Here is a 17,351-nt window from a genome sequence, read left to right as displayed (position 1 = left end):
CAAATACACCAGTTTTTGAAGAACTGGTCCTAGCATGTGCACCAAATGTAGTATGTTACTCTTGTAAGAAGAAGGAGGAATCGCTGAACAATCCACTTCTAGCTGTGATTGCATGCCACAGTTGAAGCAGTATTATTTTTCTAGAAGGAATGCTGGGAGGATATAGTCAGTAATGCAGTGAATATAAAATGTAGATAAAGATAAATTCAGGGCTAATTTTACCTTTGATTATTGTGTACGAAAATGATTTTGTTTCTGTGATGCAAGGGTAGATAGATATCACATCCCAATATATAAACAGAGAGCACGGGGAAAAAGACAACATTTCTACATCTAATGAGAATATATCAATCATTACAACAGCACCAAAAGAGGTGTAGTTTAAGTGGTAAGTATTATAGCTTATAATGTCGTACCTAATAATATGCAGAGATAATTTTTACATTTTACACATTCTTCAATGTTTATCCAGGCTCAACTCGCATTCACCATTGCATTTCTGGGTACAAAATAACCTAATTTTGAAAGAATTATTTTTAAACTATTATTTATTTAAATATGTGCAGTGCTAAATTTATGACATTACGCCAGAAATAAGTGGTAAAGTTTTGCTAGCGATATTGAAGATCAGGGTGCTGAATACGAAGGCCGCGTAGTCTATTCCACTGTATGCTTCTTTAATGCACCACCAGGCACTTCTTCCCCCTTTATCTCACTCCTGTATGTTATTTTTCATCCCTGCTTTATTTTCTCCCTTTGTCACTGTTTTCCCCCATTTGTGCTTTGTCTCTCTGGCCGAGTATCAAAGGCAGTTGAGAGAAAATTAGTGCAGTCCCCAAAAATGAGCGTCGGATGGCCCCACCTGCAACCACAGACTCAAATTAAGCACTGAATATAGGCAGAGCCACCAACAAAGATTTGGCTTGTGAAAATAGTATTCCTAGACAGATATGAAATTCTAAAACAGGTTACCTGCACTTTTATTTGCTTTTGTTTATTGTTTTTAAAAGTGTTCCACAGTATCCTGAAGCAATTTAAGAGTGGTCATGAAAACAAATATTTTAATACACAGACATTGTGTTTTGGACAATTCCACTCCCATGTTAGTTTGGCATGGAAACTTTAGTAGTTTGACCAAAAAAGCAGGTATATTTACTATTTTGAAAGGCTATTGGCATTTTATTCTGCTAGTCTGGGACAAAAATGTTCAGGTTGCAGCCAGCCTCTACGCCTCTGTCACTTGTATATTTTTATCAGTGCAGACACTGCTGATTGGGACATAGGTACCTTCAGGGTGACATTGGCTTGGCTAAGTAAAATGAATAAGGCATCCAAGTGCCTGACCTCGGGTTACCTTCAATACTAAGGCCAATGATCCACATTCTATTCTCTATTGGAAATTAGCCACTACTGTAATCGAACACTAGCAGTCACATACGAACAGCATCTGACGTCTGATTAAGAAGGCCAGGTGCAGTCCATTTGTCCATTTCTTGTCTACTCTTGACATACAGACCCTACATTGTCAAAAGGCACCATCGCTTATGATTACTAGTTCTGTCCAAGGCGTTTTTGAATATGCTTCCTGTTTTCTTTACCATCATATCTGCTTCTTGACTAACCCAAGCTACAAATATAACATTACTCCCGACTCCTCTCTGTGTTACAATGTAACTTCTAAATCAAGGTGTAAGACGTACTTGAAAGAACATCGAAAGGCCCCACTCCAAGTCAGTAACATCTATGTTAATTGCCTATTTTTGCTACAACGCAGAGCATGTTTCGTGAAATCTAGATTGTTCATGTGAGCTAGATGACAGAAGTCAGAATGCACAGGACTTCATTTATAACATATAGAATTGTAAACACTAATGCCACAGAACAATACCTTGATCACAAAACCAATGTATGTTACAGTTAGGACCAGACAGCTAATGGTCTATCTGGCTTGAGCTGGTTAATTTTGCAAGTCTCTGCATGACTGGCTACCAAATGATAAACAAGAAACTTCTACGTACTGGTAGAGCTTTCTTATACTGTATTCCATTTAATGTATTAGAAATCATGTGCAATATTATTTGGTTCATTCAAACAAAAACTAGGATCACAAAAATACTGAGAATTGAGTATTCTGAATGGCTGGTTGTCGTCAAGTGAACCTATGGGAATTTAATGTTCAAAACAATGCTGGTGGAAGTATAAGTTTCTATGTAGGGGAAGCCTCAAATGTAGGAATTATGTGGGATGGCCCCTACCCACTTATAGCCATACACATTGACGCAACTTTGTGGGAAAGTAATTCAAGGTACAAAGGGCATTATGTCATAGAAAGTCTTTCATTTCAATTTACTTTTAAGTATGCTTACTTCCAAGCAGCAAATGCCCAAAGGACTGTTCCCATAGGCAGAGAAAGGTGTATGGTTAAGTAATATTTATTTGCGCTATAGATCTATAACCTCACCTTGCAAAAGAGGTCTTTGCAAAGGTACAGGGGGGTCAATATTCATATACCAATACCACCGCAATTTGCTTTGGTCTTTGTTGAAGTTTTAGTGAGAACTGTAAAATACATCTACAAATACATATGGTTTCTGTTTGTGAAAGGTAAAATAAATAGAATTTTACTTGATTTCTACTAGGAACATCACTGAGCAACTACCCGAGTATGCCACCTGTTTTTCTCATTTATTACAATTTAAGAACATTAAATATTTTAAAGGAATTATAGGAAGTTTTCCAAAGAATATATGTTTATATTTATGAAATCCATAAAAATAGCCGTACTGCATCAATATCTTCATATCACAACAATATCTCCATATCTCAATACACATGTTTAAAACCAATAGCATCTTAGCTAATTTCAAATACGCCTCATCTACTACAAAGAGACTAAAACACCATCTGTGTGTGAGAGTGGATTATTTAGGTCAGTAGTCTCGAACAAGTAGCTTGGGAGCTACTTGTAGCTCACCAGTACCCTCAAAGTAGCTCTCAGAGGTAAAGTCAATCCCAGTATCTTATTCAGAGAGTCTATGCATATTAAAGAAGGCAGCACTGCACATTGCAAGACCTATTGCTTGGCAGCCAGCAAACGTATGGCAGGGACTCATACTGACAATCAAACAGACACTGTGTCAGCCTATTGGGTCTGCCTCGTGACAACCTTTATCCAGACTTGAACTAAGTCACAAGGTGAGTGGCCATGGTGCAAACCCACGCTTTATCAGTTGCACCATTGTAAAGGAAGAGTGGAAGTGGTAGTCTGAGCAGTTCGCAGTGCTGACCCACTAAAGTATGGGACTGCAGGAGTTGGAGCGAACATACATCAGTTGGTTACATGATCAACCCAAGAGCTGAGGAAATCTGTGATCCAGAGCAGAGAAAATTAAGAGCCTCACCTGCATTCATTTATGTGTGTGTGCTTAATAAACCCTCTTGCTTCCTGGAAGCTAGGCCTGGTGTAAAGGACCGCCAAAGCTGTATGCTAGCCCTAACATAAAAGTTTAATCTGTATCACAATTACGTCTGTTCGTGGATTAATAGTGTCAATGGCATAATAATGATCATCCTTAAGTATTTTGGGTATTCTTGGTCTAGTTATGGCATACTGGCAGCCATCATTGACATATTAACAGCATGACTGGCCTACCTTAAGTTATCTCCTACATAAAGACCCCTGATTTAGGTGTTATCTATTCTGTATTTTCAATAAACTAAAAAGAATGGGTAAATTGTTATGTTAAAGTAATTGTACCTTTTCACCTTTAGATTTCAAAAAAATATTAAATGCACTGAAGTGTCATAAATCCAAATGGTGAGCATCCCTTGTTTACTTGCAAATATACACCAGGTTTCCAAGAAAACTGTAGTCTTTACGATTGTTGTAAACACTGAGGAAAGAAGAAAATTCAAGACCACAGACAACTACTACAATATTATTTTTCTACAGAAGTCCTTATTTTATTTTACACTATATTTAGTGATAAATAAAAGGGCATTGTTAACCTACTGGGAAGCATAGAGACATGACTTTAAGAGATACTGCAGGTGACCGTGGCAAGGATAAATGGAAAGGGAATTGTGTAACTTCTTGTAATCAAGTAGTCCTTTAAACTGCAAAGCACCAGGCTGTTGGCTCGAGAAATAGCTTTTTCTAAGTTGACGCCATCAAGAAAAGAAAATATAACAATGTATTTACAACAGTACTCTTTGAAACAATAGTGAAAAAGACACAAAAATTAGACTTTAACATGACAACAAAACTTGAAATGCATGGTATTGAAAGTAATAACATAAAAAAGGGTTTTTGAACAGGATGTATCAAAATGAACAGTTGAAAGTTTTGCTAATTTATTACTAAATAAATCCAATTTTCCAGAAGTAATTGTACTGCATTATATTTTTTGAAATCTACCCCCAATTCAAAAAGGCATACACTAAAATTGAAAGATAATTAGGTATAAAACGCTTCTCAAACCAAATAACTGGTCAAAAACATCAGTTAAGCTTGCAAAACGTTCCAATCTGCTTTCACTTGCGTTTCAAATATAAGAAACTTTGGTAAAGTATGCTGCCAGTGCCAAACGCATAGATTCAAAGTATAAGACAAAGAGTTCGCAAATAGATTATGGAAGGAAGTGCTTTGAACTAACAGGGTGCAGACAATACAATAACAAATTCTACCTTTAAATACAGCCAGATAATCTGTTATTAAAATATAGCTCCCTCATAATTTTAGGCTGCAGAAGCAGCTATGTAGAAGAGGGCTATAGAGGTGTTCACACTAGTGATTTGGCCACCAAAATGTCAGCTTGTTTAAGTATGACATTCCGAATATCAATGTAGTTAATAGAAGTAAATGATAATAAAAACACATTTTAAATCACTGAAAGATCAAATTGGCATGAGGTGTAGGCAATAAAATGTTATCAATAATTCAATACTACACTCAAAAAAGTAAAAGGGAACATGTATTCTATTCACAGCATGTGCCTAAATGACACACAAGTAAATCTACACGCACAAAAATAGCATTCTGCTGATTGTTTAAAATTTAAATTCTAAACAAATTGGACTTAAAATCCTTATCGACTTACTACCAATTGTTTGTGTTACTTAAGTTCTCAAGAAACAATTTCTGTACTACTATATGACAGAAGTACTCTGTGTCAGACATCACTTGAAATGTATTGTTAAACTTCTGCACTTAGTTGAGAGCACAAAGACTTTAAAATAACTCAATGCAACACAAAGAATGTTCCATTCAACTCAAATTGTAGTTGTTCTAGTGCCATGATTCTGTTGGGTAAACGCTATTCACTACAAATTTCAAAAATAAATTAACATTATATTATGAATAATGGCCTTTTCTACTCTCCCTCGCATAAAAAAAGCACATACACCGAAGTCACACTAATCATACCTAAGAAAGACACTACATATTCATTTCTGCACAAAACATAACAACCAGGTTCAATACAAAAGTTATTCGAAAATTGAAGTCAGGCCACCAAACTAACAGTTGAACTTTTGTATTTTCCAGTCAAATATTCTGGTAAAAAAAACAGCACTTCTTGAAATTAAGACGTCAAGACTTAGACATGCATGCTGCCATCAGCAAAGTGCTTTGATATTCACAAAGGAATGATTAAATTGAGGTTCAATACCTGTATATAAACTAGTTTGCTTTAAAAAAGTAGAACTGAAATGTGGTGTGTTTATTCTAATAGCATTTCTGCTTATATCGCCTTTAATCGTATGAAAAGTAAAATAACTTAGCTAAATTCTCATAAAAAAAATAAAAATGTATCCAGAGCTACGGTCAATAACAGTTCCACTTGTGCCATACACGTTTTTGGAAAATGAAAAGGGCATTCATGCATTTGCACATCCATGCATGAGTGCAAATCAAAAAATGTCTTTCCTGATCTGTGTGGGGAAAAATACAAAATAGGCTCCACACCAACACTGCAAACATACCAGTGGCCAACTTTAGTGAAACTGATCATTTAAAGAAAAGTTGATTAAAGAGAAATTAAATTTTTGCTACATGAATAGCTAAATTCCCAGTGTAGATCTCATATTTACTAAACTAACACTTTTGATGAAAGTCAACTTAAAATATATTTTAGACAGCGCCATTTTCCTGCCCCAAATGCAGGATTCCAAATATTATTCAACCAAGATATTTTGTGCCCCACAGCTCAATTCACAAAGCCAGCCTTACTCCTTGAAAGGCAGGTGTATGACTCAACTGTACACTGAAAAGGCTTCGTGAATTGAGTTCTCAGTCACTTTAAAACAGTGTGATCTTTAACATACATGCAGTTACCCACAAAATATTGTACCTATATGTTGGTCTTTCTGCAAACTAGATATTACGATATTTAGGGCTATTTCTCTATGGTTCATTTTCCATGCAAAACTTCTATCTGCGCATAGCCTTTATTTTTTGTAATATATGCTCCATAATGTGGTAGTTAAAGGAGGGAAGGAAAGTACACTATGAACTCTGTGGACATTAGAAGGCACATTTAAAATATCTAAAAAAAATCTCTTTATGCAACTAACCTAATAGGCCTAGAAAATAAACGTTCTCCCTCTCCCTGACTCCCAAAAATCTACTGACATTCTGCCAGCAGAGTCTGGCCATAGATCTAAAGTGAATAAAATATATATTACTTTTAGCTGACTTTCAAAAACCAACACAAGTGATAAACCTCTAGGAGCAGATCTACGCTTTCATTCACAGGCACGGCATGTACGCTTCTCTATATACTTGCAGCAAGTTATAAGCTCTACGTTATACTTTAAGAACATTATCGTAACTGCTCTGTAAGTAACAGAAAACACACACTGCACACATTCAGTACAAAGGACAAAAAAAAGCTGGACTTGCTCACAGTCAACCCCATGCACAGTATTAATGAGGATAGATAGAAAGCCTCTACCACAGATCTAGAGCAGGAAGATGCAAGATCGACTGGCGGGAAGAAAAGTTGCAGCGCGGCCATGGCCATGAAAGAGAAGTAAGAGAGGCAGGAGCAGCAGAGGATAGGCCGTCGTGTGACCCAACAGCAGAGATAGCAAACTGGGGAACAACAGAGGGAAGATCGTAAGCCGGTGAGCCCCTACTGTTGCACATAGGCAGCCAGCACAGCAGCGTGCAAAAGACCAGTGTGCCACATTCCCAACAGCATACACACCAAGATGATCAGTTGGTAGAACGGAGAAGGCCTAACGCCCAGGAGCATTTGTAGCATGGAGACTATAGCAGCCGCGTCTTATCTGGAGTTCTGCACTGTTAGAATTTATGGGTTGGGCCAACGTCAGGTGTGTCAGGGATTAGGCCTAGTGTCTCTTCAGCATGGGTAGGGTTGATGGAGACCTAAAGGTACTGCCACACCAACACTTGCAGAAGCAGGGAATCAGGCACTGGCTTTTTACCCCACAAATACGTTCATTGAGCGGCACAAGACATAGGTTTATTGCCCCTAGTCTCTTGCCTGGAATGTTGACAGCTTGAGGCCTACTGCCCCACCAACACTTTTACAAGTGAATAACAGCACTGAATAAAGAGCTAGACTACCACACGTAGTGCAGAAAGAGGTAATACACACCCACCACTCCAACATTTTTACCAGGGGTGAATGCCAACATTTGGTAATTGGCTAATCTGTAGTTCTGCCTCTTCAAATCCTCGGAGCAGGTGTGGGGCAGTACTTAATCTGAGCCAGTAGGGTCCAATGGCACTCATTTTTGGGGATGGGCTTTTTTTTCTCCTCAAAAGACTGAAACAAAGCAAGAAAGAGAAAAAAGGGGAAAGGCGCATGCAGAAAGATATGGAAAACCAGTGAAAAGAGAGAAAGCGAGGTGGAAATGTAACCTACAAGAGTGATATAAGAAGCTATGGAGTTTTTTGTGGTTGATTAAAGAGGCATGAGGCGCAATTAAGACAACACAGCCTTGGTATTGGGCACTCCGACCTTTGATAACGCTGGCCGCAGATTGCTGAGCAAAACGTTGGGCCCCGGCACTTATTCTTTTACAAATTAAGCACTGGTGTTGTGAATAAGTCAGGACTGCACCCTAACTTTCTTGATTTACGAGGAAGTGAACTCCAACATTGGGTTAGAGGCAGACCTGTGGTAGAGCTCGCCACAACTCTTGGCACAGGATTGGGAGGGAGATTGAAACAGTGCTGGGAAAAGCATGAGAGCTATCCAGTGGGGTTGTACCAACTAAGGGCTTTAAAAGGGGGTATGTAATTTTGGAACTACTACTCAATGCTGTTTGGTTGTGTAAACATTTAGGGACATGAGGTTTGGGTAATGCAAGAATGAAGGTGGGATAGGGAGAAGAGAGGATAGATGGTCTGCGCGCACAGTCACCACTCCAATGCTTGAATCACGAAATCAGACAGGAGTGGCGACAGCCTCACTACCTTTAATCGCCGTGACAGCAAAATAACATTCCTCGCAGCCCGAACCCCTTTGCATACCCTGTTGAGATGAGGGGCTAAACGTTAGTGAGCATTGGTGACTTTAAAAGCCCTGTTGAAAATCCCAAGAAAGAACCGCGGGCGGGACAGGACATGACAGAACTCCCTGCAGGAAACCGCAGAGGAGGAAGACCAGGGCAGCAATAATGCGCACTTTTCGAAGCCCCAGACCACGGCGCAGACCCCACAGGGTCTTTTGTGGAGGCACCTTCGGCGGTATGCCCTGGTGCACCCACTCAGTGCACTGGCACCAGCATTAGCAGAACGTCTGCGCATATGGAAGTGTAAAGCAATCTGCAGGAGTGCCACCTCCCGAGGGGTGCTCCGAAGTTGTCAGGGGGTGCATTTGTTAGACACCCCCTTCCCGTATTAAACTGTGCCGCGATAGTACTATGCAAGCCAGAAGTTGTAGTGAAATATTAAATTGCAGCATATGTAGGCGCCATTAGCCATGTGCCCGCGGCATTAATGGCCGTGCAGAGCCGAGAAGCAGCAACATGGAAAGAAAGTAACTTTTCCGAAAGCTGCATGTGCGCTGGAGAGCTTCGTTCTCAGACCGGGGGAGGCAGGAGAGAGAGAGAGAGAGCGCCAGACAGAGCTCGGAAGCAGAAGAGAGGCAGGAGGGCAGCGGAGAGCGCCAGACAGACACACACAGGCACAGACAGACGGCCAGCGCGCCTCTTACCTGGGTGAGGCAGAGCGGGGAGTACATGGCCGGCCCCGGGCTCGGAGCTGTGAGTGTGGAGGGGGAGAGCTCACGCCCGCTCGGTGCTTTCACATTTCCAGCTCTGCAGAGTGCGGGCGGCGGCGCGGTGCGGCTCCATGAGCTGAACTTTAACCCCGCCTAGAGTTTCCTTCCCCGCCGCCCGAGCCCTCGGTGCGGGCCCCCTCCTCCGGGAGCTCTGACCCGGCAGCGATTGCGCGCCTCTGGCTGCGGGTCCGGACTGCCCTGGCCCGGGGATCCGGCTCCCTCCTCCCGCACTCCGGGCAGCCTGCTTCCTGTCCCGGGATCTCCAGGCTGTCTTCCCGCTTCCCTGTCCCGGTGCTGCCAGACCTCCGAGCCCAGCTTTCTCTTCCTGTCCTGGGCTAGACAGCCCTCTCCTGCTGCGCCTTGCTGTCCCGGGATCGGTGGCCCTCCCCCTGTCTCCGTCTCCCCCGGGATCGGCAGCAACGCGTCCTCCCCAGTCTCTCGCTCTGCGTCCCGGGATCAGCAGCCCTCCTCCCCTCCCTGTCCCGGGGTCGGCGGCTCTCCTCCCCCTCCACCAGTCTGGATCGGCCGCCCTCCCTCCCCCTTCAGTCTCTCCCTGTCCCGAGATCGCCTCCTCCCTCCCTCCCTCCTCTGACAGTGCAGCTCTGCTCAGCACTCTGCACAGGACGGCATGCAGTGCAGCCGCACCGGGGCCCGCCTGCAGCCTATAGGCGGCCGAGGAGCAGCTTTGCGGGTCCCTTCACAGCCCCCTGCGGGGCCCCGAGAACGGCCTCTCGCCGGTGGGGAAGTGCCCTGCGGAGCTGGGCTTGTTCTGTTTCCACTCCGCATAACAACTCGGGAGTAGCACACTTTGGAATGGCTGGCCATATGCTCCGATAAGTTATATTGTATGCTCTTTGTATACTTAATAATAATAATAAGGAGGTGTGCCCTCACGTTAGCTATGTGCAGATACAACTTCACAAGAGCGCACGAGGCTGCACCTACATTGGATCGCGCCACAGTACATACGTGTGCTTTGGGGTGCTCTCCAGAAAGTGTCCCTGTTTTGAAAATGAGGTTAATTTGGAAATTCTCGTGAAAGTAACAACTGTATACAGCCCTGAAGCAAACAAAGCGTTGCCTTGTAGTGTGCAGCGCACGCGACTAAGTGGCAGAGGTGCCCAGTGGAAGGAGCACGCGGGCACTGCAACCAAGGGATACGTGCACAGTGACACTGTAGTTAGCGCAGTTAGAAGTGCATAGGCACCGTGCATAAGATGACGATTTATATTACACGTACAGGTGTGTGCTTATACCTCCGAACACATGCCGGGCAGTCCATAACTCGCTTGCAGTGACGCCTGTCCAGCCACCCATGCATCCGCAGCCTGCAGAGTCGCCAACTACAACATTTCCAAGGCTTCGTGCGCGTTTTTTCCTAAACTCCAAACTTTCTGTACGCAGCATCGCCGGGCAGCAGCTCTGGCACTGCACGGCACGGGGCGCGCTCAGACGGTGTTATTACCCCCTGTGCCCTCGGCTCGGGGGCAGGAAGAGGGTTTTCCGGTGGAGAAGGCATCCGCACTGCAAGTTCCTCGACAGAAAAGTGCAGGGCCGGCCGAGCCTGGAATGCGACAGAGATAGCGCAGAGGGGAAAGTGTCTGCTGAAAGCACGGCCTCTTTGCTATCTTTCCTAGAATGCTTTAAATATACATTTGCACTTCGGCCCCGGCTCCCTCTCAATGGCCTCTTGCATCAACAAACGTGCATTTTTTTCCCTTTCTGTTTTTTATTTAATAAAGAGCGAGAGGGTTTAGAAGCGTCTGTTTACAAAACAGTGTTTTTGAGCAGTGTTCCTGCGGCCGTCGCCAGCCCGCTCGGCGGTTTCCAGTTTTCTGTGGTTAGCAGTGTTATCTCAGAGAGGGTTTGGCGCCCTTTGTGAGGGCTTCTGCAGCCGGGACGATTATTTGCGCCCTCTAGGCAGAGACGAGCCAGCCTCCAAGTTCAACTCACAGAGCCGTCACATCCAGGGCGTCTGGCACTGCGGACAGCTCAGAGGGCGCGCTAAAAATCCACTTTCCTGTCCCATGCCTCGGTTATTCACGCAAAGAGCAGAATAGATTATACAGTTAAAAGTTGGCTTCAGTATTTTACCTTGTCCGACAATGCTAAAGTGACGTACGCTGCACGTGCTTTCAGCTGCAATAAAGTTATAACTCAAGACCAGTGTCCCTGCCATTTCTGTTCTGGCCTAACTTCTTTCTAGCGCTCCAAAGTATCCTCAAGGTGACAATGTTGCGCTATAGAGTGACATTAAATAGCCATATCCTGTTCCGGTGCATTGGACTTAATGAAGGTTTGGGATGTTCATATATGTTTCATTTATAAAAAGCTACAAAAGTGTTTAACCTTTTAACGAGGGCCACACAATGACAACTTGCGTGCCCCCAGAAGGGTCGAAAAGAGTGGTGGGGCAAGACAGTCACAATTTCTTAACAATTATCTATATCTTTTTTGGATGCTTTCACTTTCTTTGGGTGTAGGCCTGTTGGCCAGAGACCATTTTTACCAAATCATAGTTTTATTTGGTGTAAACTGGTTGTCAAATTCTGCCATTTTTTCAGCAATGAGTGTGATTAGAGGTGCCTGCGAAGCGAACCTCGAGGGGCGGGGGAGGGGTGATTTTAATTCCATAGCTACTCTGTCCAAGCTTACCTGGTAGGTGGCGCATAAGCAGAGCCTAGCTGCACCTACCTCTGGTCTACTCAGTGTTATGCACAACGCTCCAAAGTGGCTGAAAGGTGGCATGTTAAAACTGAAAACCAGAGAAACAAAGGCAACGCAGGTCTCCGTCATCTGACCCCTCCCCCCGCCCAGCTCCTTCAAAGTGATGCTCAGCCGCCTTTGACCAGTGCAGCGTCCAAAAACACGGGGAACTATCAATATGTGTGCCCACGCAGCCTTCCTTCTGAACACGAGCGCTGGCATGGTTGCTGTTTAGTCAGTAAACACGAAGCCTGCACTGTTGTGTTTTCGTTGGGAGCGTAGACAGGCCCGCAGAACCCCCACATTCAATGAACTATCCATCACCAGAGCGCGCCGACCACCCAGCCTGCTGTATAGCGCTAGGGCACTGGGGCCTGGTAGCACCTTCTGTGCCAGCGTCAGTGCCCTCGGCGTGTTCGCGTGGCATTGTCGGGGAGGCACAGACAGTTCAGGGTGCAGGCTGCCAGAGACTCCAGGGCTGCGGCCGAAGGGTGCCAGGCCTGGCCGGCTCTGCCCCCTCACCCCACTGGCAGCATGAAGAAACGTGAGCTGTCCCCGCATCTGCCGCCTCTGACTTGCTGCCTCAGCAGTTGAGACACACTGGGCCTCTTGTAGCAGCGTGCGACAGGCCATAGGCGCAGCATGGGTACAAACGTTACATACACTGTCATTTTTGTAGTAGTGCATCTGACGCAGCCCTCGTGTAGCACGGTGCAGTATACACAACACTAACTCCCAGCACAGTAATAATAATATTGGCCACTTATTCTGTGGGTTCGTGCTGTCAATTACGCTGTAAAGTGCTGTGGTATTTCTATTACAACCTAAAAGCATTAGAAACAGTAGAACAAAAAAAAGGGCGGGAACCGTCTTTTGAAAATGTTTAGCATTTCACTAAAATACTGCAGTCTTCTGAATAAGGACCAGATGGTGTAAAATATGTTGCCATGCATTATCTGTATTTACATATGTACAAAGGTACAGCAGACCATCACCCTTAATCCCACCTAGTGTGTCTATTACCCATCCCATAGCACTTAAAAACCCTACATGTGTCACTCATTTAGCATGGGGTGCTAAGTCCAGGGACACCCCTGGTGCTGTAATCATGGTACCTCAGTCTGAAGGTGGGGTGTTACTGTTGGACAACTCAGTTGAAAAAATGCGGTATATTGAGGACAGTGTATGCACCCCGCAGGGCACATTTTCCAGCACTGCCTTTTCTTCTCAATTACCTCCAGCCCTTTTAAGTTGAAACCCTTGGTGAAATAATGTGGCACTATTGGATGACTGGCGTAGGGGGATGGTATAATTGAGTAAAGTGTTCACCTAATCAATTCCCATTTCGATCACTACTGCAAGACTTCACAGACATGAAAGATTTTGAAGTGAGCAAACGTTTTACGCCTGAATTAGGTGTATTGTTAGTGAATTTTCACTAGACAGGCTTCTCTTTGTCACATAAAAATGTGACATGTTATACATAGCAGGGGCGTAACACAGACCCTCTGCTGCTCAACTCTTCATGCCAATAAATATCTGTGAAATATTGAAGTTTCGGGAACCCCTCATCACATTCTGCAGGGGGTGCCCAACATTTTGCGTTACGCCACTGACATATAGGGTACAGAACGGTCTTATATTGCTATTGACCAGTTCTGTTCGGGTGGTATAATGACCCACGAAGGCAAAAAACCAAGCAGTTTGCAAATGTCACTAGAACCCCAAGATGGCAATAAAAGACCATTTAACACATTAGACACTGTGTGTTATTTATATTGCATTGGATTTGGGGGCTGTCAGCCTCGAAAATGTGCATTTTTTTTAAAGAGAGAAAAGTTTTTTGAGAAGAGTTTTTTTGTAAACAGTAACTGAGGTACAAGGCTACACTGTTATAAGCGGAGACAAGCAATATTCTTAATTATAAAGCGAAGAAAGTTGGATTTCAGAAATAAACAGTTAAAAAGAAAATCAAGCTGTTCTCTACAAAATGGAGCTAACAACAGGCACTGATTGGAATGACACTGTCCACCCTTTGATTACCCTTCATGAATAGAAAGGTGATTAAAAGGACAATGGTAAAGCTGTGCAGTGAGGCCGGAGACTATCCTTATGATGATTTCACAAGGAGAGGTGAAATGTTTCCCCTGTTTCACTGGAACCCATGAAATATTTCCCAGATCTCTGTGAATTATCAGTTTTATACCACTGCAATTTGTACAATAAAAGCACCAACATATGTAATATATTGCATCAGGAAGACTGCTGGCTTGCATCATATTGGTCTTTGCATTATGATGCTGTCGATCAGGTAGGAGACGGCCCCCCTCGCATAGGTGTCTGCCAATAGTTCCCATCTGGAACCGTTCACTGTAACCGGGGTTCTGTCAGCAATTACCAGACAAAAAATGGGGGAAAGGCTCCAGGCCCTGATAAAAGCCAACTGACCTATATAAATCCAATCCTGTGCTCTGGGGCAGATGCATCCTGCTAGTAAGTAATGCCATTTTGAACGCGACCCCTATACCCAAATCCTGGCTTGGAGCTCAAATAGTGGTGTGGCACAATAATGGTTTCAGGATTGCCGCCAGAAATTCCAGCTCAATAAGATATTACTAGATAATGTCCAGAACATTTTCACATCTGTTTGTTAGCAAGACTGGGTTCCTGAGTGAAGCATTATAATGTTCTATTGCACTGTCAGGCGGAGGAGTTCAGGAAGAAAATTAGCACAGCGGGCCGGGCATTTAGGTTTTATCTGCTTTTGCAAAAATATGTCTCTCAAAAAGGAACCTTTGTCTGTGGTGTTTGTAGACCTCCAGTCTTCCTTCAATAATTTCTCCCAACACATTCCTGGAGCACATGACATGATCTAAGCATCCCATCCAACTCTCTCAGTGTTTTCAATGATTATGTAATGAAAATTATGCCACGGTGTGTAGGGGGCCAGCAAGGGAAATAACACAAGGCTATTCTCTGTAAATAAAGACATGCAGAAACATTGCTTGCTCGCCCCAATGCTTTTCTCTCTGTACATTAGTCTCCAGCATTGGCACCAATACAGTGCCATCGTTATGCAGTTCTAAAATGTCACATTTAATGATGCCCTTATTGTCTCAAATATGCCAAGAGGCCTGCCAAATTTACTAGATATATTTGAGAAATTCTGTAGATGAAAAGAGCTAGTCATCAACTCTGCGAAAATCAAGTTGATTACGTTTAGACTGCACAAGGATTTTAGGAACACGTTTAGGTTGGATAGCTCATCTCTTGAGCAGGTCCAAGATTTTGGATATTTTGGTTTAGAAGAACCATATCATGAGTCCATGAATATCCTAGCACAGCATGGGGTGCATCATGGTCTTTGCAGGAGTATTGTGGCTGGAAGGTCTGCCCCCCCTCCCCCGCCACCCTCCCCCATCAACCCTAGAAATCTATAAGGTGCCAAAACAATTCACTGTATAGAGCAGAAAGTTCGGGCTATGGTGATTTCACACCATTGTTCATAGGTTAGGGAAGCGTCCTAAAACACATTTTGAATCAGCTACCCATTACCCCAGCTGCAGCTTTTTGACTTGACCCTGGTGTTGTTGATGCATCATCAACCTTAGGCAGGGCACAAGTACTAAAAAAAGAAGTGGGGGGACGCTGTCACCAGAAGTCACGTCACAACAGGAAGTCACGTCACAAAAGGTGGCTTGCACCATTGTTCTCATTGCCTCACCTCGCTCACCCCTTAAATGCGATTGCATCTGCAAAGCCAGCACGTGTACTGCGTCCTGTGAGCTCCGATCTCGTCCCAGAGAGGGCAAAGAGTGAAGTCCCGCTGTTTGGCTGTGGGGACAGTCTTCACCCGGTAAAATAAGTGGGGGGACGCCGTCCACCTGCGTGGTACCCCAACTCGAGCCTTGACCTTAAATATGCTAAGACCACTCAGTATTGGGTCAGGGCTCGGTGGCTACCCAAAATTAAGCCGCCATTACAGAGAGTGCTTGCGTGGTGTTATGGGCTCAATGGGAAGCAAGTCGCTTGGCTGAATTAGTCGTGTTTGTAAACTTTCAAAGCTGTGAGGTATGCTTCAGCTATGGTCTTCACCGAGTCTATCTGCCTTGGCACAGCATCGGAAGTTAAACAATTTTTAATAGGTTATGGTTACAACCTGTATTTTTAGCCCAGAAACATATCCTAAATTTGAGATTTATATGTCTATGATTGAGGACTCACTAGCAAACTCTTTGTAAATTAAAATAAAGCTTGGCACTTTATTTGGCCAGACTAAGCATTGCTAGAAGTGCTCCAACTGGGCCCATGATGAGAAGCACTTTCTGTTTTTTTATTTCAGTGTATGCTAGTCCGAGTGCCAAATGACTCCATCACTTGATGAGAAATTTGAGTGTACATAATGTGTGCGTGTATATATATAAATATACTAGCAGCCCGTCCCGACGTTGTCCGGGAGCAAAAGGCTTCTTCAGGGCCGCAGCCCATCCCGACGTTGTCCGGAGGTCCCCTGGAAGGCAACCGCCACCGACAGGGCCCCCAATCAGCCGAACCGCCACCTTCATGGCCCCCAATCATCCGCACACAGTTCACCGCTCCTCCCCACGCTAACGGGCCACTCCTCCCCGCGCTTCAATTAGCCGCACACGTTCCGCCTACTCCCAGCACTTCACTGAGCCGCACACGTTCCGCCTCCTCCCAGCGCTCCCGCGCTTCACCTACCTCAGCCCGACTTCACCGCTCCTCGTTCCGCCTCCTCCCATTGCTTCAGTCAGCCGCACACGTTCCGCTCCTCCCTGCGCTTCATCTATCTCAGCCCGACTTCACCGCTGCTGTCCGCCGCTCCTCCCCGCGCTAGATGATGTCAGCACGCACGTCCACGTTGTTTGCTCACGCGGCCGGCGCTACTTCTTAGGGACTACTTTTTTTAATTGTTTATTTTTTAAATAACTTTTTTTTTATAGCCTATGTCCATCTACAGGACCCCCCCTTTCCAACGCTGTATTGGGTGTTACGATTGGTTGTGTACTTTTCGAGTTTACCTGGCTCAAAGGACACAGTTCTCTCTTTATAATAGTAGTATATATATATATATATATTTATATATACATATGGATATATATACACCCCAGAATTGCAGTCTTGTTCCTTTGACCACGAAAAGAGGTGCACTCCAGGAGAATCAACTTTAAGTTATTTATTGCCACAACGTTTTAGAAAAACACACCGGACAGACATTGAGGAAGGCAAGAACGCCGAAACGTGTCTGTCTGGTGTGTTTTTCTAAAAACGTTGTGGCAATAAATAACTTAAATTGATTCTTCTGGAGTGCACTTCTTTTTGTGGTCTAAGGAACAAGACTGCAATTCTGGCATATATATATGTGCTTTC

General features: G+C 44.0%; 1 protein-coding gene across 12 annotated transcripts in view; it reads right to left on the bottom strand.

The window, feature by feature from the left end:
- NFIA (nuclear factor I A) overlaps positions 1-17,351 on the bottom strand; it is a 773,858-nt gene that overhangs the window by 430,674 nt on the left and 325,833 nt on the right. For 5 of the 12 annotated variants that reach the window (XM_086953246.1, XM_086953254.1, XM_086953259.1 and 2 more), the window contains exon 1: positions 9,189-9,852. The exons of the other annotated variants lie outside the window; for them this stretch is intronic. In XM_086953246.1, coding sequence (XP_086809372.1) covers positions 9,189-9,215 — 27 coding nt within the window. In that variant the 5' untranslated portion in view covers positions 9,216-9,852. Of the gene's footprint in view, positions 1-9,188; positions 9,853-17,351 lie in introns of those variants that run through there. 12 annotated transcript variants of the gene reach the window in all.

The sequence above is a fragment of the Lissotriton vulgaris genome, chromosome 1_1, assembly GCF_964263255.1.
Source record: "Lissotriton vulgaris chromosome 1_1, aLisVul1.2, whole genome shotgun sequence".
Classification (NCBI taxonomy): Eukaryota; Metazoa; Chordata; class Amphibia; order Caudata; family Salamandridae; genus Lissotriton; species Lissotriton vulgaris.
This window is presented reverse-complemented; position numbering and strand designations above follow the sequence as displayed.